At 34.8% G+C, this 24,826-nt stretch overlaps 1 protein-coding gene across 3 annotated transcripts in view; it reads left to right on the top strand.

Annotated features, from left to right (window-relative positions):
- LCA5 (lebercilin LCA5) overlaps window positions 1-24,826 on the top strand; it is a 56,251-nt gene that overhangs the window by 12,371 nt on the left and 19,054 nt on the right. For all 3 annotated transcript variants that reach the window (XM_072642664.1, XM_072642662.1, XM_072642663.1), the window contains exons 3-6: window positions 12,028-12,551; window positions 18,272-18,409; window positions 19,179-19,275; window positions 20,564-20,706. In XM_072642664.1, the coding sequence (XP_072498765.1) occupies window positions 12,028-12,551; window positions 18,272-18,409; window positions 19,179-19,275; window positions 20,564-20,706 (902 nt within the window). The remainder of the gene's footprint in view (window positions 1-12,027; window positions 12,552-18,271; window positions 18,410-19,178; window positions 19,276-20,563; window positions 20,707-24,826) is intronic.

The raw sequence follows: 24,826 nt of genomic DNA, 5'->3' as shown, positions 1-24,826 counted from the left end.
TACAAGATGCTGGAAAAGATAGGCAGCAATAGGTGCTCATGCAGAAGGATTAGCTGTAATAACTAATAGAAATACCTCTTCCTGTGCGGCAAGAAGTAAGAGAGTAAATGGTAATGTGGAGAAGTTTTGAAGAGTAGAGAATGAAAAATGAGGGAGTTCCCTTCAGGTGATCTCGGTCTTAATAAAGTAGAAGTGAGTGTCAGGGCTATGGTTGGAGCATAAGAAGAAACAATTTGGAACACTGGTTGCAAGGAATGATAGTAAGAATAGAAAGTTTATTGGCTGCCATTGATGGTTTAGCTCAAGTTGCGTACCACAAATTTATTGTAGATCTTTATTTCAGTGGTTTTTCTTTGCATCAGAATTCATTGGATAAATCAGATCATTTATCTATCCAGGAATGAAAAATGAATGTCTGAAATAACAAGCATAAGGGAATTTAGAGTGGTGGGTTAATGAAACATTTAACGTAATGGATTGTATACTTAAAGCTGGATATGGAGATAAGTAAGGGCAGTGGAAGAGATAGAATGTTGGTTCAGTACAATAGACTATAATGGAGGTTAAATTAGGTTTAGTGTGAGGAAATGGGAGAGTTGGAAGGATAGGAGACTATGGTTGGTGGGTAGCAGTTCAAAATAGAGTATTTTGGAATACCAGAAAGCCAGGTTTCAATGAAAAGAGAAGAGGTGAAAGGATTATTGGTTGAAAAGTTTAATGTAGCAAAGTTTAAGAAGTGAGTAGGGATTCAAAAGGATGCACTAGAATGAGCCAGGGCATGGATGAACTAAACTAGAGTAAACTTGGAGAAAAGTAGGGCTGCTTAGAATTGTGCTCATGGGTTCAGTTAGAGGTAATAGGAACATGCAGGCTGTAACTATAAGTGAGAGACTGCTTGGAAGAAAAATGTTGGTATCAAGATTATAAGATAAAAAAAGTTCAAATAGCTCTTTAATTTTAGCAAAGTGGTTTATATACATTTTCATGTACATTTTCATTTGATTCTCACAACAATTCCCTGAAGCAGGTGCTGTTTTTATAGATGAGGAATCCAGAGTCAGAGAGGCTAAATGATTTACCAAGTCAGAGAGTTAGTATGAGAACTCGGGTTTTCCTGACTCTGAGTCTTGGGCTCTCTGTGCCTACTCTGTGGTGCCTTTCCAGTTAGCTGACATTTTATATAATACTTTCCAAAGTTTGAGAAGTACTTTATATCCATTATCTTACTTGAACCAAAGATCAAATGAGATCTAAAAATATTTAAGCATTTATAGTTTAAATTCTGCCAGTCAAGGAATATATCTCACATTTGGAACAATGACTCTACAGAAGTAAGTGGTGGTTCCCTTATAATATTATTTTACCTAATTTCATGTATTTTTGGAACCAGTTATCTTTAGGTGGGGTGTGTATGTGTGTGCATATCTACATATTTGCAAATATACATACAGATACGCATAAATACATACATGTATGTTATATAATTAGTTCTCATATGAGTTTATGGGAGTTATGAAGATGTTAATAATCTCACTAATAATTTGACCATTTCCCCTTTCTATTAATGACCCTCAATATTCCTTTAAAAATAAAAGAATAATAGAATTCAGTTTCCATGAAGGATGGCATTATCTCAGTTATAAGCCCTTTTATTTTATAAATTAGGCAAAATACTTGCTCCAAATAATGCAATAGGTCTCTCCATAGGAGAGTCAGAACCAGAATCCAGAAATAGAATTTAGCCTTTGAATGAGATCATGTTCTAGTGGAACAGAAGGAAATGATTAGGATGAAAATGTCACCAATCTGGAACACTGAATCCAGAGCCTGTGAAGTGGGCAAGTATACCATAAGCTAAACTAAGCTAATGAGAAAATTATAATATATAATAGAAAATTTCATTATAGCTATAACATATAAATAAAGTGTTATATATGCTACTGAAATAAAAGATTAAGTAAGGTCACATGTACATCAAGAAAATAATCTGAGACAAAATAAAGCATATAGGAATTAAGATATGATTTTCCTGTTACTTGCCTAAGTCTTGTGTCTACTTTGAAATTCAGCTTTGAAGGGCTTATAAGGAGAACAGTGATAGTGATTTTAAAATTTGCAACATAGAAATTAGGTCTCACTTCGCTTCTTCTCTGGGCAAAATAATTCAAATAGTTTAAAAAAAAAATTATTTCATTCGTCCACAATCTGCCTTCACATCCTCCCACCCCAGTCCCGTATTCCTAATTAAGAAAGAACTCAAGAAAAACAAAACCAAAATCAAATATTTTTAATCTATCAAAGCAGATTTTCACATCCATGTCCAAAAAAAATTTGGCCCATTTTACATTGAGTCCTTCACCACTCAGTCAGGTGATAGGTAGTATGTGTCATCATTTGTTCTCTAGAATACTGGTTGGTCATTGCACTGATAAGAATTTTTCTTCCATTGACTTGGAGGCCACATGATGTTCTAGGGAGTTTTCATTTTGGGCTTTCTTTCAGAAAGTAATTAGTAGATTCATTCCATTTCTCTATGGTTCTAAGAAATGTGGGCAGTTTATTTTTAAGGTTTCTTGAAATGTGATGTCTGGGTTCTTTCTTTTTTACTTTTGGCCATGGCATTCAGATAGTCCATTTATTCTTATATTCTTTTCTCCTGAACCTGTTTTTCAAGTCAGTTGTTTTTTGGGATTTTGTTTTTGTTTTGGGGGTTTTTTTGCTATGAGATTTTTTTTAATTTTTTCAACCTTTTGACTATTTTAATATTTGTTGCTTCCTAAAGTCATTGACTATTATTTGGTAATTTTAATTTTCAGAGTTTGTTGTACGAACTGTCTCTTGTGTCTAGTTGTTAATTCTTTTCAATTTTTTTCTCTAAAGCATTCTCATTCCGTTTATAAAAAACATTTTTAACTCTTTTTTTAAATTCTTCATTTCTTCCCAGAATTCTAGTTGAGTTTGAGCCCAGCTTATGTTTTTCTCTGAGGCATTACTTGTTGATGTTTTGGAGATAGTCTGTCCTCTGCATTTGTGTCTCAAATGTTCTTGCTACCAAAATAGATTATAGTTAGGGTTATTTTTGTTCATTCTTCCAGTCCACTCTCTAATTTTGGATTTGATTCTAGATCTGCAACTGTGGCACTTCTGGAGGGAAAGTCTAGGTTGGTACTGTTGCTGCTTTCTTGAGGTATTGAGCATTGTATTATTCCAGGATCTTAGGAACAGCAGGCTTTTGTTGCTCCCAGAGTGGTCTGATCCAGGTAAAGTCCAGTATGAGCTGCCATCTGGTATGAGCTCTGCAGGCTCCTGACCTGGGTTTTGTTCTGTGTAAGAGTGAACTGCTGCTGGTCCCAGCCCTGTTAAATATCTGGAAAGCTCTGATAGAAGTATAGGCCCTTTGGTCTACAACTTCCTCCTTTGGTTATTCCTCTGCAGGCTGAGCTAGATGCCAGAAAGATCTGAGCTTGGGGTCTGATCCACCTCTCTGCTACTTGCTTTTGAACTTCCTCCTTTCCCCATACACAGCCTAAGGCCTTCCTATCTGGAGACTCTACTCTCAAAACAAGTCCCCTTCTTAACTCCACTCTGGATTCTGCGATCAGGAACTGGATAATGGGTAACAAAGTTGCCAGTTGACACATGGTACGGGTCTTGTGGAGCCCATGCATCTTCTGAGACATCTTTTTGCTGATATGCAGCCTCTCCCAGAGTAACACTGCAGTGTTCCTGACCTTTACCTGGTGTCTAAAGATCTCTCTGTTTCCCTATTTAAAACTGGACTCACTATGTCTTTTTCTGCTCCATCAAGATCAGTTTGGTGTATTTTCTGAATCTGTTTGGAGGAATCTTGTGACAGGGAGCTTGCTACACTCCTTCTTACCACTCTGTCCCAAAATGGCAGTGTTCAAAAAGATTTTATTTTACAGTACTCTTAACTGACCAAACAACAGATGAATTTTTTGAGCACTACTATATGCTTGCGGGAGTGAGGGAATGGAAGAAAAAGAATCTAGTTGGGTTAAAGATATACACACAGAAAAAAGATAACAGTAAGAGGCATATATGGAAAGTGGCAGACATAAGGTAATGCATACAATATAGGGCACCAGACAGAGAAGGCTGATTTAATTTCTGTCTTTGGTACCCCTAGCACCTAGTGCAGTGCCTCAACACAGAGTAAGTACTTAGTTGTCAACTCCTGCCAGACTAACCTCAATTTCTTTTTTCATGTGGTAGATCAAGGTGGACATAATTAATCAATGCAACATACACAAAGCTGGGAGAAATATAGTTAACACACTAAAGTACAGAATCAAGATGCAAAAAGATCCTGACAGAATGATAAGACTTAAGCATATTAGATTAAATTTCCTAAAGGGAAATGAATTTGGTAAAATCAGTTTTACAAGTACAAGATAGAAATAGTAGTTCATGGGGAAAAAGTTCCAAGGGGTTTGAGTGAACTGAATTGAGTGTAGTAAGTGTTTACAATGCAACAATGCAGCCAAATAAGTTATTGTTCTTTTAGGAATCATGAAGACACATTACCTAGTCCAAGAGAGATGATAGTCCTGCTGTATTTTCCCCATTAACCACACATCTAATGTACTTTTTTCATTTTGGGTGCCATCTTTTAAAGATGACATTATCAAGTCGGCATAGTTTTCAGAGGAAGGTAACTAAGCAGGTAAAGGTTTCAAGGGGTCGCCTGCCATAGAGGGATCATTAGAAGGAATTTAGGATGTTATGCTTTGAGAAAGTAAGTCTTGGGGGGGATCAGGAAAGATGAAGACCTATGTAATGAGTTGCCTTAATCATTAGTTGGTAACCTTCTGTTCGCCAGAGATCTTCTGGGAGAGGCTACATGATCGCTTGTTGGAATTATTGTAGGAGGATACTTGCTAAGACCTGAGCTCTAGAGGAGTGACTGTGACAATAAGAGCATTTAATACCCTGCAGTATAAAGTTGAAGAAAATGGAGGTTGGTCTGGAGAAAATAAAACAGGAGGGACATTATCACTGTCTTCAAGAATTGGACTTGTTCTCCCTAGACCTAGAGGAAAGAATGGGAACAATAGGTAGATGTTTGTGCTGTGGTTTTCAACAAGTAAAATAAATTTTCAACAATTAAAATCTGTTCTAAAAGTGGATTTTCTTCATAGTATTGAGTTCTTGTTGCTGAAAATTTCTAAGGAGTGATTGGATGACTACAGTATAGGAGATTTCCCATTCATATATGTATTGAACTAAGATGACCTGGTTCTTTCTAATTCTGTGTTTCTGTTTATTCATAAGGTGTTTGAGAGTTGGTGAGTAGACAGATGTGACTGCAACAAAGAATTCCTGTATGTGAATAGTAAATGGTAAAGGATGGTAAAATAGATTGGACCAGATTTTGGAGGTCTCAAAGATCAGGCCATATATAGTTTTTACTTTATTCTCAAACTTTTGTTTCATAGAACCCTGAATTGTCACAGAGCAGCCAAAGAGATTTCATGAAGAAAAAAATTGAAGTGGTGATAGACACATACAATAAACCTGTCAGCTTTGTTGTCTCAATTGGTTGCATTTAAGCATATGCATTCAACTGATGGAGAAAACCATCAACTCTTAGTTTAATTCTATTATGTGATGAAAAATATTTCATTACAGACCAGTATTATTCATTGAATGCATTCAGTAACATGGTGCGGACAATTCTTAGTATAGGGAATGTAAAGTAATCAGTGTCTGCATATAGGCTTGAGTTTTTTAATCTGTGAATTGTATTGTTTGTTTTTTGTTTTAAATGATAACGGTCATGAGAAATTTGAAGAGAAAGCAAAAGTATTCATAGCCAAGACTGACAATGAAACAGACATGCATGACTCTATTTCAAGTACTAAATATAGAACAAATGCAAAAATTGTTATAACTCTCTCTGATTTGCAGATTTTATTTACCTCCCTACTACCTACTACCTACTACCTCCAAATTTTGTGATCTTGAATCCATATTTTAAAAAATTGATCCATGGTTCCAGCAAAATTGCAAAGGTATTTACAAACAAACAAAATAAATAAAAAACTTAAATCTTTAAAGCAAAGATATTGGCTTATGTAAGTTAAGAGGAAAATTAAAATTATTGTAAGGCTCCCTACACATAAGCTATCACTTCCAGTGTTTCCAAATATAAAACACTAATAGAATCATCATGTCCTCATTATTAAGCAAGTGATTTGTATGATCATTCAATTTGGAAGAAAAGTTATATTTTTTAAAAAATCAGACTTATGTGATTTGGTAGCATTTCTAATAGTCATTGAAGGTTGTTGAGAGCAGAGACAGTGTTTTTTGCCTTTTGTGTGTGTTCCCAGCACTTTAACACAGGGCCTGGCACAGAGTAAGAACTTGATTAATGCTTGATGACCAACTGACAAAAGTAACTTAAGATTATGCTGAGTTTTTGTTTAAGTGTAGGATTCTATGGGGTTTAAAAAAAAAAAAAAACCTTGAAAATAAATGTAATAGCTAGTAGCTTTTGGAAAAAAGGAGTGAGATGACTAAAAGTAAATTTTGGACAATAGTTACCATGTAGTCTATCACCTGTGAAAATAAATAATTCAACTTAGTGAATTATGTGTGCCTACAATGAATGTGCCTATAATTCCCTACAAGGTGTAGAGAGTAAAAAGATAAAAAATATAGTAGACATGTAGTGGTACTTAAATATTTATTGAACTGAGTTGAAACCAACACATTCAGTGTACTTGATGACATTTAAAAAGTAAATGTAAAACACCGACAGGAAAAAATTTTAAGTTAGCTCTGATGAAGCAATACCAATAGTGAAAGTTGATGAGTTTTTGTAATAGATTAGAGAAGTAGGAAGACAATGAACTATTTCATTGATGATCATAGGTTACCTATAAATCAGATACTTAAGCATCTGCATGATGATAAGTAGAGAATTTCTGCGACTTAAAGTTGTATATATATTTTCCTAAATAAAAATAATTTCTATACATTCATTCATGGGCTTTTTATTTCTCATGTTAGACACAAGTGTTTAATTTGTTTTTGAGTACCAGTAATATATTAGTGATAGCACAATTGATGACTTCAATATTAAAAATTTAGTAAGAATATTAACCTCAGTATCTAGCACTTCAGTTTGGAGAAAAAATTGTTGGTTGAAAGAACCACAATTAGGTTAGAGGACATGATTTGTTTCCAAACATCTGAAGGGCTATCACGTAGAAGAGGAATCACACTTATTCCTTTTGGGCTGCAGGGCAAAGCTAGACCAGTGGTAAAACCTAGGAACACACATTTTGACATAACATAAAAAACTTCCTTATCAGTAGAGCAGTTCTAAAACAGAATGGACTGCTTTGGAAGATTTCCAAATGACGTTTAGTATTTATTTGTAAAGGGGATTGTACCGCATGATTTTTAAGGCCTATTCCAATTTGGGGATCATATGATTCTATGAACTCCAGAGTTGAACTTCATGAACTTGCTCATGGAAAGCCTTATTTGGAGGCAGCCATTTCTTTTCCTATGCAGTTTTGAGTACTCTTCCCCAGTTAAAGAAGCAGAATTTGTGGCCCTGATAAAGTCTCACATTTTAAATTTAAGCCATTTTAATATCTTTTGCCACAAAAACCCCAGAAGGGGTCACAACTGAAATGACTGAACAACAAAACTGAACAACAGAAAAATTGTTGAGAAAGCTATTCACATCACCTTGACTTCACAGATTTTCTTTATTCTCTGACTTGCATTTGAAATCTTTGGTTAGTTTTTTCTCTTAAATTAAAAGCAAATGATAGAACTAAACTGACTCATTTGGAACCATCAACTATTAAAATAACAGTAAGTTAATTTCAGCTGGTTTAATTGAAGTCACTGAGTTATCTGAACTAAGAAGAATATTGTGACGTAAAATATATCGTTTAAATTCTTTCCTTTGTGCGTTTGTTATTTAGCTGTTTTAAGTTGTGTCCAACTTTATGCTCCTTTTTGGGGTTTTCTTGGCAAAGATACTGGGGTGGTTTGCCATTTCCTTCTCTAGCTCATTTTACAGATGAGGGTTTAAGTGACTTGCCCAATGTCACAGCTAGTAAGTGTCTAAGGCCAGATGTGAACTCAGGACTTCCTGACCCCAGACCTGGCACTCTTATCTACTACACTACCTAGTTGCCCATAATTCTTTTTTTTTTTCAGCATTCACCGTCAGTGACTGAGTAAGGTCAGAAATAAAAGTATATTTAATATTTTTAAAAATACAGTTGCTAGAAAAATAGCATTAAACATTCCTATTGCTTATTTGATCAAAAATGTCAGCATTGAATAGTAGTTTTGCTCTAGTTCATATTTTGGCATTCTCTGTTTAACCAGATGCAACCACATTACATGTGTACACATATACATGTAAAATACACCATAGCCATTTTGCCTTCTCTTTCTATCATAAATAACATTTATCTTCTATTTCACTACTCAAAATTTGGTAAATCATATACAGGAAAACCCAGAATTTTTTCTGTATTAGGACATCATCATGTTTATTGTTTAAAAGATAGAGATATAAATATAGATATTCTCTCTCTCTTTCTCTCTCTCTCTCTCTGTTGTGAGAGGGAGAAGGTTTAAAGGCCTTTCTTGTACTCAGTTTTACCCAACTCAAAAAAAAAAAATGGAAATTTAATGCCAGTTCTTATCCTACTATTCAGTAAAATTACTACAAAACCTTGTCTTCAGTGCTGGACAATTCAAATCATGTGTGTATATATATGTCAAGAATAATAATTTGGGTGTGGAGTGTTTCCCAGCCAAAATTAAAAGCATCATGTGGAAAATCCACGTATTTCCAAGAGTTGAACATTTCCTTTATTGTTACATTATTAGACACTTATTAGCTAATTATACTATCTAATAATAGCTAGTATTTAGTGCTAGCAAATAGCGTTTTACATATATTATCTCATTGTGATTTATCTTATTTGATCCTCACAACACTCCTGTGTGGCAGGCTCCATTAATGTTCCCATTTTACAGATAAGAAAACAGATGAGGCCAAGAGAGGTTAAGTAAATTGCCCAGGATCACACAGCTAGTAAGTATCTGAGTCAGGGTTTGAATTCAGGCTTTCCTGGATCAAAGTCCAAGCCTGAGTGTGACCCCAGGGGATCAACTCATCTCTGGCAGTGAGAAGGTGCATTTTATACTCCCAGTCAATGGACTTGTCCTCCAATTCAGTCATGCCTTCCCTTATCACCACATACATTATTCACTCAACACTTTCCTCCACTGTTCCAAGTTTCCAATCCCCTCCCTTCATCAACCTTTCAGGGAATGTTTGACACACGTATAACCCTCATCCCTACCCCAAACCCCCATAGCAGCAGGTACCATTGAAAAATTCTGCTAGCACCTAGCTTATATACTCACCCCCAGCTTATAGGCTCTGGAGCAGTGACATAATGAGTTAGGCACACCCCTCCTTGCCCCCTTCCCTTTTTGTTTTGGGTGAGACAGTCAGTCACACAGGATGAGCTAATATGGATGGGTTGCAATATACCTCAAAGATCTTATGACTGTCTTTACTTCCAAACCCAGTTTTCTTGTGAACTTTCTTTCTGTGAAGGGTACTACAGTCCTCATCAGACAGCAACCTTGGTCTCATCCTCAGCCCTCGTAACTCACACATTTGTTACCAGTTGACAAAAAAGCATCTGTACCTCTTGCCACTTGTTCAGGTCCTGATTACCTCTGGTGCAGACTTTTCTAACAGCCTCCTAATTGGTCTCCCTTCCTCAGGCCTCTCTGCTAATCCATCCTCCAACATAGCTTCCAAAACTGATTTTTTGAAAGCATAGGTCTGGTCATGTTTGTTCACTCCCCTATTCATAAACTCTAGTGGTTTCCTATTTATTGATTCCAGAGTCAGTTATTCTATCCTTATCCTTTTTCTATTTTTTTGTATATTTATAATGTGCATAGTTGTATAGTAATGTATATAAATATAAGTAAATATACACAATGGTGCTGTACATAAAAAAAATTTATTTCTGGGGTGCACTGGTTCAGACCCTCCTCTGACCCCACCACATACATCTAGTATAAATTACTAAGAGATACTTAAGTTTTTATTTTTTTCTTAGGCTTTTTTTCTCCCTGTAATTTCCATTTTACATACTACTCCTATTGTTAGGGTAAAAGGGAAGAGATGTAAAGAGAGCTAGAAAAAAAGATCCAGGAACTTAAGTATGTCAGTTTTTCTTGTATATTGTATCTCTAGCTGAATCATCATTTAAGAAAAATAAGCTTTCTTTTTATAGTTTTTCCAAATTTCTTGGTATATAGTTTTCTTTGTTTAGTTTAGGGATCAGACCTGTGATTTCATTAGTAGGGACAGCCTGATGGGGAACTTTCTCTGCCATAGCAAAATTGTACTTACCGTCTATGCAATTTAAAAAGAGCCTTTACAGAGTTGCCTGGGGGAACTAAGAGATTCAGTGACTTGCACAGAATCTGTGCAGCTAGTTTATGTCAGCAACAGATCTTGAAACCAGGTCTTCTTGATTCTAAGGTTCATTCTTCATTTTGCCACAGCATCTCTCTGGTATGTCAATAAATATTGATTACACTAAAATTTCAAATCTTATTCACATAAATATTCTTGTCACTCTGTCTCCTCATGGTTACGCTGCCATAATCATCTGGGCTATAATTTTTCATAATCTGAAATGGGAATGAATACATCCCAGCCTTATTTTCTGTTATTTTCAGGTGTATTGGTTTTTTAAAAAAGAGAAAATTTTGCTTCATGAGTTGTTGCTATGGTTTGTTAGTTATTTATGCCTTTAGTTCCATTCACATTAATCCATTCACAGAATTGAAACCTCGAGACAGTTTTAGACTATTCAAAACAGGTTCTATTAAAATATTTTTTTTAAAAGCAGCATCATGTAGTTAGTTTAACTCCTAGCATTTCACTTTATCCCTACTTACCTGTTTAAATTGTATCTGATTTCAGTCTTATCATGTAGTGACCCCAGGATGACCCAGGGAAGTAGGAGAGGTTTGCTTTTTCAGTTTTTTCTAGTGCTCTGTGGCCTAGAGTGTGTTTCCCTCTGGAAAACACTCAGTCACCTCGGAGATGATTCTAAACCATAGCAATCTTACAGATGCCTCTTTTAAAGGAATACACCACAGACTAAGGCCTGAGATTCCTTGTTAACTGGTGTATATGCCAGCCTCTCTAACTGGTATTAACTCAGACCTCTTGGCTCTATCTTTACTATATCTGATGACTTTTTGTCAGCATTGCATAGATCCATTGAAATATGCTGTAATTAAAGTATATTTAAAATCTTTGTCCATCTTTTTGGGTTGGCTTGCTGCATTGATCACTTGATCGCTGGACAGATAGATGGATGCATGGATGGATGTCTTTGGCTTGCATTTATACCAAGGAAACCCTAAGAGAAACCATTCAGTTTTGAATCATTTTGAATCATTGGTGAATGATGTGCTTTTAAAAAGTATCTGTTTGGGGAAAATAATGATACAGAATTATAAAAATTGATTTTTCATCAATTATACTATGTCACAAATTGGTCTTGAAGGTTTCTATGGGTTTGTTTTGTTTTTGCTTAGTTTTTCTGGTAGAAGTGTTTTTTGTTTCATTTTTCTAATTAAATTACAAACTGGTTAAATCTAAAGCTACTTCTCTTTGCTAGAGTAACAGTAATAGTAAGCCTATAAAACAGTAATTCTCTAGAAAATTTTAAAATAGTAAATATTAGGATTTGTTTTTAATTTGAATAACCATTTCTAGTGCATGGTTTTTGAGTTGTAGCCGTTGAAAAAGAAAGCAAACCTTGCATAAAGGAAATAAAAATTCATCTCAGTATGCTAAAATATGAAACTTAGTTCATTCTTCCCAGAGAGAAAGTTTTTAGTAATATATAGTATATGTTCCATTGATACTGTACTCTGTAAAATTATGTATTGTATATAACTATTATTTCCTTTTAGCCCATAGAAAAATAAGCTCCAAGTTTCCACTAAACAGAAGAAGAATTCGAATGGGACGTCATAGTGTCAGTAGGGAGCCTTCTCAGAAAGATATTGATCTTCTCACCAAACGGGTTCTTTCTGCCAGACTGCTGAAAATCAATGAGCTGCAAAATGAAGTGACTGAACTTCAGGTCAAATTAGATGAGCTGCTAAAAGAAAACAAGGCTTTGAAAAGGCTTCAGTACAGACAGGAGAAAGCTCTGAATAAGTTTGAAGATACAGAAAATGAACTCTCACAACTTATATTCAGACATAACAGTGAGATTAAGGCACTAAAAGAGCGCTTAAGAAAATCTCAAGAGAAAGAACGGGCAACTGAGAAAAAGGTGAAAGACACAGAGTGTGAACTTTATAAGACAAAATGTTCTTTAAAGAAACTGAAAAAGCTCTCTGAAGCTAAGCACTTACCTGAACGAGAAGATCTAGCGAAGAAACTAGTCTTAACAGAGAACAAATTAGATGATACTGAGAAAAAAATTAAGGTGAATTTTAAAGAAACTCCTCTAATTGTATTGTCTTGCGTCATTTTCCCATTAGAAATTTAATAATGTGCCCTGTTTAAAACCAGTTTCTGTTTTACTGAAAGCCCTTGGTAAATGAAACCTTTTTAGTAGTTTGTGTGTAAGAAGCTAGAGAAGATCTCAGGTAAACACAAAAGAGAAATGTGAAGAATTAAACTGTCAAAAATTTTATTAGTAGATCAGCTTTTGTGAGAAGTGAATTACTTCTTGGTTCTGTCATGCCATTCTTGGAATGTTCTCTACCTTCTTTGTGGTTTACCAGCTTACTGCTATGGTAGTTCTTGTCTTTCATGCACTATTTCGGGTCTGTTAAGGAAAAAAAATGCCGCAGGAAAAGTTCTTGAGGAAGCTAGATGGCTCAGTGGATAAAGCACTGCACCAGGAATCAGGAAGACCTGAGTTCAGAATCAGCCTCAGACACTTATTTTTTTAAGCTATTATCCTGGAGAAGTCACTTAACCTACCCACTTCAGTTTTCGTATCTATAGAAGATCTATAAAAGCACCTCCCTCCCATGGTTATTGTGAGGATAAAATGAAATAATATTTGTAAAGCTCCTTGCAAACCTTAGAGTATTATAAAAATATTAATTATTATTATCACTCTTGTGAATTTCTAAATTAGTTTCTTCAAACTTCTTCAAAGTTTCTTCAAACAGATACAATACAAATTAGGAGTCTATAATAGAAAAGACTGTAGTAAGATTTTTTAGCACATAAAAATAATTCACTAAAAGGTAGTCTCAATGCCTGAAAGAAGTAATGCCTCTCCAATAGTATATATAACACAGTAATTTACTTATTGTGATTTAAGCTTGAGAGACGGTCTGATATAGTGGATAGAATTCCCCACTGAGGACACAAGATCTGAGTTCAAGGCCTCCCTCAAATATGCTGATTCTCTAACCCTGGTGAGTCATTTAATTTCTGTGAGCCTCCAGTAATCCTGTAGGACTATAAACTGCAGAGCAGATACTGATATGCATTGGTAGAGGGAATTTGCACATGCAAATTCTTATGCCACAGGTCTGATCCAAACAAAAATCACTAGACCAGTTACTTTCCAGTAATGAGAAAGCTATGTTAGCTGAGCAGGGAAATTTTCAGCTCCAGTTTACTCTTCCATCAAAGGGCATCCTATAAGTCTGAAAGTACAGGTTTGCCCCCTACTCAATGCTATAATACTAATTCCCCTACTTTTTTACTTTTCCTAGGTACAATTGGTTAAAGATCAGGGAGTGTATAATAAGTTGGCTTTCCTGTAAATTCAAGTACTTTTCAGATTTTCTTGATTTTTCCAAAGTGATATAAAGGGAGGAAGAGATTTATTTCTGTCTTTATTTACTTTTCAATTTGAAGGGGAAGAAAATGGCCATAAGCAGCAGTGGCAAATTCTGTCCGGCTTTAGTTAAGCTATTCATTTTAAAGAAAAGTGTTGTGTATTAGGGACAGTACTACTAACTTAGTAACAGTTTTTCATGCTATATTTATCCCATAGTGTTTTCATAAATGAATTATTTAAAATACAGCATAAGGTTATTGTTGGTTTTTTATGGAGGGTGGGGGAAATAAGAGTTAGCTTTTTGCTATATCTCCAATGCTTAGCACTGTGCCTGGCTTTTTAAAAAAGCAGTTTCAATTATTTTCACAATGAATTCCTAGAAACTGCACATAAAACCAATCACTGTAAAACAAAAATCATTTTTCCCATAAAGATCATGTTATAATTGAGGGTAGCATTCCTGAAGAAGTACTCTTACTTAGAACAATAACGTTAGAGCCAGAAAGGGGCTAAGAAGTAATCTAACCCAATACCTTCATTTTGTAGATGTGGAAATTGCAGCAGATAAGTCATAGGTATCATATATAATGTCATGAAAACAAAGATACAATTTAGTCATTTAAAATAGTATAATTATTCTCTAAGTTCCATAAACTAAGTTCCATATATTATATGAATTGGTCATACATACCTCCTCAGTGCAAATTAAGTATTGAATAAAATTCGAATTAAATTGAATGTTTTTAAGATATGTTTGTCCCACTAAAAGGTGTTTTTAAAAATGAACTAGACATTCCTTTTTTAAAAAATTTACTTCCTCCTCAATTTATTCAGAATTGTAAGTGAAGCCACTCCATGTAGACCAAAGCAGTGTTACCTAGAAATAAATGCTGTCAGGTCACCAATTCTTTTCCTTCACTGCTAACCAGTTCTGCCATTGTGATTCTAGTATCCCTACCAAAACTGATTAGAGGCCCAAATGCAGACTACAACACTCTAAACACCTTCCTGCAGAATAAAGCTTAAAAAAAAGGAAGAAAGCTAATTAGGACATCCCATTAAAATGCCTTAAAATCATTAGACAGATTTCTCGGTATAAGATTCCAAGATTTATTCAACAAATATTTTTTATGAGACCAAGTATGTGCAAAGCAGGAGGTATATTCTTATATAGTACGTAACGGTCTTCCAGTGTAAACTTCATTGGAAAGCCATAGTAATTACCAAGTCATCAACACAAACTTAAAAAGCAACTACAAAAAAATAAAACTCTTTGAGAACTCTCAAGATTGTTATAAGACAGTACCTTCATCTGTTTGTGTTCTATTGCTTTATTCTGTGAAGAGACTGCCAAATGATCAATAAAAGCAACAGAAAATGAGGAACAGGTTCTGATAAGGTTGTTCAAAAGGCTGTTATGATATAGTAAAATCTCATGAAATTAAACCCTGAAAGTCAACTAAAGTTGTTTTTTACTCTCAGAGGGTGAAGCATAGTGCTGTGGAAAGAATGCTGAATTTGCAATTAGAGAACCTAGGTTCATATTCTGACTCTTATTTGCTGTGTGACTTTGGTCAAGTTATTTAACTTCAGGGCCTCAGTTTCTTCATACATAAAATGAAAAAGCTAAACTACATGATCTGCCCTCGGGTCCCTTTGAGCTCTAAATCTGTGATCCTAAGCAAATTAACAAAATAAACCATAGATGTTTTATAGTAGCTTTTTAAAAATAGTCATTTACATTGCTTAAAAGACCAAACTTGTCAAACCTGTAATAGGTATTTATTTACCTAGAAGCTAGTGATTAAGCCATTATAAATACTTTTTAACTATCCAAGTGGCCTTCCAAGGACCATTTATTAAATAATATTTTGTTAATCTAGTTTTAATAATTATAGGTGCTTGAAAGTAATTAAACTGAAATCCTTTTAAGATATTCTGACACTAATCATTTTTGCTAATTGAAATTGGTCTTGCTCTCAGTTTCCTTATCAGTAAGGTGTATTTGAATTACATGTGTGCAAAAAGCTTATCTTTAAAATGGCGCTGCTATATAAAATTTGATTTTTACAAACAGTGGGAAAAATATGGACAAAGGAAAAGTTAATGAACTATAAACAAATAAAAATGTGGCATTTGTGATACCACAATTTAAGCAGTTCATTTCTCAATGTAATTTAGAATTTTGTACACATAATATATAGAGATTTCAGATGTTAGTATTATATATTTCTTTGTCATTTATAAATTCCTGTGTTGGAGCTTAGTCTTAACAAAACTGCATTTGTTCTTGTTAGTAGTGTGTTTTAAAGGTTACTATATCTAATGATGAAGTTATTTTATAAAATTATACTAAAAACAAGTACAGCTGTCAGGTGATTATTACTTAACTATCACTTTGTACCAGTGCTCAAAGTAAGCTCTTTTAAATTATAGCCTGGAATTTTAGAGCTAAAAGAGAAAGACTGTCAGTGTCAAAAAAAAAAAAAAAGACTTGAGAGAGAACATCTAGTAACACCTAATGATTTGATTGAACAGGAAGTTTGGGGCCTATACAGAGTGACTAGCGTAATAGAATAGTGAGTTAGTGGCACAGTCAGGATTAGAAAGAACCTAGATCTGATTCCTAGTGCAATGTTATCTCCATTTTTCTAACAGTGTTCCAACTAAGGTCCACAATACAAAGTTCTGACCATTCAAAGTCATTCAAAAGTAAGTTCATTTTAAATTGCATACTTTAATGTATGTGGGTTTAAAATCTTTTTTTCTAAAGATAGCATAAAGTGAAATATGAAAATCTAAAGTGGTCACTTGGAAGTCAAAATATTTTGCTCCTGGCCCTTTTTCCTACCATCTACTAACTGTATATCCTTAGAAGTAATTTCATTTAGACCAGGGGTGGGAATCTGTGGCCTGCTAGGTCCTTGGATGTGGCCTTTTGACTGAGTCCAAGTTTTACAGAACAAATGCTTTTATTGAGAAGATTTGTTCTGTGAAGTTTGGATTCAGTCAAAGGACTACACTTTAGGACCTTGAGAGTCACATGTGTCCTTAAGGCCCCTGGTTCCCCACCCCTGTGAGATTAGACCATCTATTTAGAAATGGTAGAGACCCTAGAGATTATCTGGTCTAGTGCTCTCAATTTATAGATAAGGAAACTGAGGCTTACCTGGAATTCTAACCAGAAACCTTAGATTCTAACTAGTTTTTCTTTCCGTGTAGCTCTCTGAGACTCATTTTTCCTTATGTCGAAAGTGGAGATAATATTTAGAATCAGGATTGTTATTGGAATCAAATGAATTAATGTGCTACATACGTGTAAATTGCAGTTTATTTTGTAAATAAGTGCCTTCAGTGTACTTGAAAAGTTCTCAAATTAAGTTGTTTAGACTTTTGCAATTGTTTAGCATTTTGTCCTTTATGAAAAGAGGCTCTTCCCTTTAGCCCAGCCTATTTCCAAATTATCCTAAAACTTAAAAGACAGCAAATTAGTGTTTTGTTGAATTGTAGATGCTTTTTTTGTTGTTTTTGCATTATATGCAAACACATATAATCATGTTTTTTTTTCTTATAATCTAGAAAAGGAAAGGCAAGCAAATCTTCTTGACTTGGATAATTTGCATAAATCTTTCCACTTCTACTTGGCCACCTTGTGTGCTTTCATGACATAATTACCTACTTCTTAGACTTTTTCCCTGAATGCCTCTTTATCTGCTAGTTTTCATCTTCTTTATCTTTCAGTCAGGATCTAATCCTGATTCTTCTTTGATTGCTTTTTCTCCATTTTAAAAGAACCATGGATGCTCTGATAAAAAAGTTATTCCCATCAGAAGAAATAGGGATGGGGAACAATGTGAATGTTAATTATGTTCTTGATTTTTTTTTTAACAGAAAGGCATGTTATTTTGTTGATACTTTAAACCAAGTTAGAGGATATTAATCAATTTTCTCACTCAAACTATGTATTATTGAATAATGTTGCAATAACTTGTTGCTTTTTATCTTAGGAATACTTTATTTTACTCTGGGCACCCTTTAGATGCAAAATATTATTTAAATATTGCCATTGCTTTTCTCTTTCCTGCCTCCCAAATTTTCATCTGCCCACAAAACTTGTTAGCTTTAGCCCCTCCTACTATTCCATCAATGTAAATTTCAGACTGATATATGCTTGTATACAAATTGTCAAAAAAAGAAAAAGAAAAATATAATGGACAAAGCTGATTTAATCTGGATAGTTATTCCCTGATCTCTTCCCTGTAGACACAAGATGATTTGTGTGTTTAGGCCAACAACAGATATAGCATCCCATTTTAAGGTGATGGTAAAAATGGTGGTTCACTAAAAGATTTCTTTTGAAATAAACAGTTGTTTTTTTCATTTGTTTACACATATTATAGGAGCTGTCAAAAAATCTTGAGCTCAATACTAGTAGTTACCAACGACAGTTACATGCTGAAAAGAAAAAGGCACATGATGCCCTGGATGAAAATAAAGTTCTCCAAAGGGAGGTACAACGATTATATCAAAAATTGAGGGTAAGCTTTTTAAAAAAAAAAAATGTTAAAACTGCAGTACTTTTCTTATATGTCATTGTAGTCTTATATGTCATGTTATAATTGCTATATTTTCATTTGGAAAAAGATGTACTTTGTATATTATGACATTTCAGTATATACGTTCATTAGCTTTGGCTCTTGGAAGTAAAAATTCTGGTAATATAATGGTTGTAATGCACTCATAATGGTGAATTATTAAGTGCTCTGTTACAAATATACTACCATAATCAAGTACAAGAAAACTTAAAATATATTGAAAAAAAATTAAAATACCTTAGTCTGTTTCTACATATACCATTCCTATGTAGAAAACAAACTTTTTTGGGGGGGCTAGAGAATTGTTACAAATAATATCATTTTAACTGCAGAGATACTTCATATTAGGCTGATTTTAAAAATAAAAACCTCCTCCTCTCTACTCCATATTTGTTCTGTTACAGAACTATTTATTTAAATTTTGAAGGAACTGCTTGCTTACTTATACCAGTGTCTTAAGACTCATGGGGCAGGCAAGAAAAAATTTGGGAGGTTGGCAGTCCTGAGATCTGTGATGGGGAGGGGGATGGTGGAAAAAGAGATACTCTCTTATTCCGTTTCTCTGAATACTCACTTTCAGAGCACTCTTAACTTAATCAGTAATTTGAGCTTGAGTAAGCCAAATACCAGGGTGAAGGGAATTTTTCTTTAATTAACTGAGTTATAGTGGAGATTTCAAAATCTCAGCTGATTATACTGACTTTATTTTTAGGAAAAAGAGAGAGAACTGGATGTAAAAAATATATATTCTAACCGCATGCTAAAGAGAACTCCTAAGAAAGACAAAGATGCTTCTCCAAGAAAATGTGGTACAGTCAATATTTTTAATTATGTATTGACAGGACTAGGGTGCTGGGGTAGAGGGGTTGTTAATCCTTCAATCCAAAGTGAAATAAAAAGCCATGTCAAAATCTTCAAGTTTAACTTAAAACAAGTAAGAAATTCTGACTCCAGCATTATGAAATCAGGAGAAAGGCCCCTCTCTCCACATCAATTTCTCCTGCTACAGAGTGTGGTTAAAATGTCTATCCTATCTACATCACAGGGTTGTATCAGAGAATAGTATATGTGAAAGTCCTTGGAAATTTTAAAGTTATATACAAATATAAGGTTGCACTAATACCCTTGTTGTTAGTAAAGTTTTAAATTCTATGTTATAATTTCAGTATACTCTTTACTTGTTTTTGAAGGCTTGTTAACTTTTCCCTGTAGATGTTTTTCAAAAAAATTCATCAAGGTGAACTTACATACTATTTTCTCCAAAAATTTAAGTATTTTTCTCTCTCAGCACTGAAAATTGAAAAGCATAAATTAAAATATAAGTTGAATTAACCTAGTCATAATTCACACCCCCACAGTATTCTTGCTCCCACCCTCACCCCCACATACCTTCCAAAAGACCTTTGGGAGCTGCATATCTAATAGAATTGCCTATCTTTTACAGCATTCTGCATAATAGTTTCATACATCACCAGACTATTTCACAAAACCCTGATATTCTATGTGATGTCAATAAGGTTCCATGAAATGGGGTGGGGGTGGGGGTGAGAATACTGTGGTAGCAATATTATTCCCATTATGATATTTTATATGTATCAAAACTACTTAAAACATGAACTGGTTTGGAAGTGTGAAAATACGTGTTATTTCTTTTATTCCATTATAATATTTCCCCATGTTCAACATTTCTGTTTATCCAGTGGTATTTATTAATTGTAGACACTGGTTTATCCAATATATTTCAAGCAGCAGTAGATTGGATAAAAAGCCATCTTCAGAGTCAGGAAGATCAGAGTCCACATCCTGACTCTGATATTTAGTTCTGTTACTCTTGGCAAGTCGCTTAACCTGTCACCACCCTAGGCGCTAATCTGGAAAGTGGTTACCTTGCAGAACGGGATTTGTTCCATGGCATATTGCAGAACAGTAGTTGATCTGCACTGGAGGAAGGCATTTCCTCCCCAGTGATTTCCTGTACTGATGAAATCACGTGTCTAGGCCCAATTCTAAGCCCCATAGCATTTCATGGCCACATTAATTGGAGAAAATAGCAACTTGAACAAATTTTAAAATATTATTTGGTTACAATTTTTTTAGTATCTGTGACTCACAGTATTAAAGGAATATATAGCACAAAAGGAGTGCAAACCAGTGAATATGGTGAAGAAGATGATCTGTCAGCGACAGCTTTTGTTTCTCCAGACTCACCCAGACCAGAAGAAGAGGAACATCTTGCTCTGGTGAGTTTAACAATCTTAAAACCAAATTTTAGGCCCCACTTTTTCCTAAAAATAAAGACTGTGTTAAATTTCCTGAAATGTAAAAAACAGTGTCAATGGTATATCTGTCTTTCTGGATCCAGGCCAGGACTTAAGATCTATTTTCCTCTTTAAAATTTTAATTGCATTTTTATAGTCTATCCATAGTCTCCCTACTTCAGATGTGTACCTCTGAACCAATTTTTTTTTTAAATCTATACTGACTGCTTTTTTCTAATTCCTTCTAGTGATTGCAGCAGGTGCTTTGTAAATTTAAACTGCAGTCATTTTTTCTAATGGAATTTTTGCTCAGCCGATGCAGTTGAGGGAAAAGAACACTAAATTTGAAATCAGGAAACATATTCAAAGGTTGACCTTGGCTTTGTCTTTAGCTAGCTCTGTGACTTTAGACAAATCACTGAATCTTTCTCAGTCACAGGGGTGATGCTTCCTGACCTGGACATCTGGTTTAAAGCATGTTTCCAGTGTTTACTAGCTGCATAACCCAAGTACAAGTCATTTCAGTTTCTATGTTTCAGTGTATTTATCTGCAAAATGGAGACAGTACTACCTATAGTACCTCTCACCCTAAGTTTTTATAAGGCTCAAATGAAATAATGTATTTAGAACATTTTACAAACTGTAAGGTACTTTATGAACATCAGTTATTTCTAGAGGGATAGTGTGGTTTAATGAACTGAGTGATGTATTTGGACTCAGGAAAACCTACAGTCCAGTTATACCTTTGATAATTTCTAGCTGTGAGGCTATAGGCAAGCTCCTCTTTGAGCCTTAGTTTTCTAATCTGTAAAATGGGGCAAATTATACCTGGATCACACAGGATTTTTATGATGCTCAAATGAAAAATACATGAAAAGTGTATGCAATTTATTTTTAATTTATGGAATAAAACAAGCATTTGTATAACATAGTATAATTAAAAAGATAGTTGTGCATGAAAATGCAGATCTACTACATGCAACTTGCTTTTCCTTTCAAATATACAACAAAATTATATAAATATCTTTTTTTTCTGTTTTTCTGCCCTGTCCCCCCTCAGAGATGGCTTACCATTGGACAGAAATAAGTATGTGTATATATGTATGTGTGTGTATGCATATATATACACACATATACATATATACACATATGTGTGTATATGTATATATACATATATAAATTATTCTATACATCTGTTTATCAGTTCTTTCTCTGAATGCAGATGGTATCTTTCTTCATATGTCCTTTAAAGTTAATTTAATATTTATAATATTTATTATATTTGTTTATAATATTTATAAATATTTATAATTTTTTATATATTTATAAATATTTGCTCAATTTATTTATAATATTTGCTCAAAGTTTTTCTTTTTTTCTTTTTCTTTATTTTTCATTTTTAACACAGCTCATATCACATAAAACATTTCCAACTTTTGGTCAGGTGATAATTCTTTTAAAGCATTTACAATATAGACCACAAATGATTTTTTTTTTTAACATTAACCACCTGAGACACAAATAATAACTATGTATGCTAACTTCACAGGCCCTTGACCTAATTGTCTCCACACTATTACTAAGAACTAAAGGACCCTAACTTATTGTTGTTGGTCTAAGGTCCTAAACCTAATAGCTTAATTTTAGACTTAACCTCGGATGTTCCCCTACCAATAATCTATAATTGAATAGATCTGGTATGAAGCTTACAAACCTTTTGACTGTAGGAAATTACCACTAAGAGTAGGGGCATTGCAGGGAAACTATCTCCCCAACTTCATGTCAATTCCTGATAGGAATAGATTGTCAACGTGCATTGTCATTCCATTTCTCCCTTTGTCCTCCCAGTATTTTCCTCCCTCACCCCTTAATTTTTATTTTATTTTATTTTTTTGTGGATATCATCTGTTCTGATTCAACACAGCCTGTGCTCTCTGACTGTGTGTGTGTGTGTGTGTGTGTGTGTGTGTGTGTGTGTGTGTGTACAATCCCTCCACCTCTACCCAAATACTGAGAAAAGTCTCAAGAGTTACAAATATTATCTTTCCATGTAGGAATGTAAACAGTTGAGCTTTAGAAAGTCTTTTATGATTTCTCTTTCCTGTTTACCTTTTCATGCTTCTCTTGATTCTTGTGTTTGAAAGTCACATTTTCTATACAGTTCTGGTCTTTTCATCATGAATGCTTGAAAGTCCTCTCTATCATTGAATGACCATTTATTCCCTTGAAGTATTATACTCAGTTTTTCTGGGTAGGTGATTCTTGGTTTTAATCCCAGTTCCTTTGACTTCTGGAATATCCTATTCAAAATCCTTCAATCCCTTAATGTTGAAGTTGCCAGATCCTGTGTAATCCTGATTGTATTTCCACAATACTTGAATTGTTTCTTTCTAGCTGCTTGCAATATTTTCTCCTTGACTTGAGAACTCTGAAATTTGGCCACAGTATTCCTATGAGTCTCTCTTTTCAGGTCTCTTTCAGGAGGTGATTGGTGAATTCTTTCAATATTTATTTTGTCCTCTGGTTCTAGAATATTAGGACAGTTTTCCTTGATAATTTCATGGAAGATAATGTCTAGGCTCTTTTTTTGATCATGGCTTTTTTTAAATTTTCTCTCCTGGATTGATTTTCCAGGTCAGTTGTTTTTCCAATGAGATGTTTCACATTATCTTCTGTTTTTTCAAACTTTTGGTTTTATTTTTTAACTGCTTGGTTTATCTCATAGTCATTCATTTCCCTGAACTCAATTCTTTCTTTCTTTCAACGAACTATTTTGTTCAGTGAGCTTTTGGACCTTCTCCTCCATTTGGCTAATTCTGCTTTTTAAAGCCTCCTTCTCCTCATTGGCTTTTTGTACCTCTTTTTCCAACTGAGTTAGCCTCTTTTTAAAGGTGTTATTTTCCTTAGCATTTTTTTGGTTCTCCTTTAGCAAGCTGCTAACTTGCTTTTCAAGCTCATCTGTTGCCTGAGCCCAGTTTAAGTTCCCTTTGGAGGCTCTGGAGGCAGAGGCCTTGATTTCCTGTGACAGTAAGCCTTGTTCTTCCTCATCCAAAAGGATAGGAGGAGACATGTGTTCTCCAAGAAAGTAACCTTCTGTGGTCTAATTTTTTTTCCCTTTTTTGGGCATTTTCCCAGCCAGTTACTTGACTTCTGAATTCTTTGTCAAGAGGATGGTCCTATTGTCCCTCCTCTCCCTAGTGCTATGTTCAAGGCTGAGATTCTACTTAGCTACTCGATTTCCTGGGGCTTTGGGTCAGGGCAGGGCCTTCACTCAGGGCTGAGGTTTAGATCAACTGCTCCCTACCACTGGTTGCTGCTGAGGCCTCTGCCGTTACCTTGGACTGTTGCTGGAAGAACCATGTTCCATCTGGCCCAGCTGGGAAAGCCCTCCCACACTGACCTTTGGAGGTTTCTTTGTTGCTTGTGAGTTGAGGTATCTGGGACCTTCCCTGCTAGGAATCTGCCAGGAGGTCTGTTCAGGTCCTGTTCCTCCAAGTGCTGCATGGCCAGGGCTGGGTTCCACTCTGCTCAATGTCCCATGAGATAGACCTTTTCTGTTGGCCTTCCAGGTTACCTTTGGGTGGAAACTGCTTTTGCACTGTTGTTCTGTGGCTTCTGCTGCTCTAGAATTTGTTGAGAGTCATTTTTTACAGGTATTTTGTGGGCTGTGGGGGAAGCACTAGAGTACATGAGTCTTTCTGCTCCACCATCTTGGCTCTGCCCCCTCCAAAGTTTTTCTTAAAACAGTATTGCTGTTACTGTACAAAATGTTCTCTTGGTTCTGCCTCACTTTGCCTTCCATTATTTTGTGCAAGTCTTTCCATGTTTTTCTAAAATCATTAAGCTCTTCATTTCTTGGCACAGTGGTATTCCTTCACAGTCATGTGCCTCAATTTGTTAAGCCATTCCACAATTGATGGGAATCCCTGCAATTTCCAGTTCTTTATCACCATAAAGAGAGGTGCTGTAAACATTTTATAATATATAGGTTCTTTTCCTTTTTCCCTAATCATCTTTTGAAGTAGATTTAAGTAGTGGTATTTCTGGGTCAAAGGGTAAAGGTAGTTTTATAACTCGTTAGGCATAATTCCAGATTGCTCTC

The sequence above is a fragment of the Notamacropus eugenii genome, chromosome 2, assembly GCF_028372415.1.
Source record: "Notamacropus eugenii isolate mMacEug1 chromosome 2, mMacEug1.pri_v2, whole genome shotgun sequence".
In the NCBI taxonomy this organism is placed as follows: domain Eukaryota; kingdom Metazoa; phylum Chordata; class Mammalia; order Diprotodontia; family Macropodidae; genus Notamacropus; species Notamacropus eugenii.
Note: the sequence above shows the minus strand (reverse complement) of the source record. Positions and strands in the feature narration are given on the sequence as shown.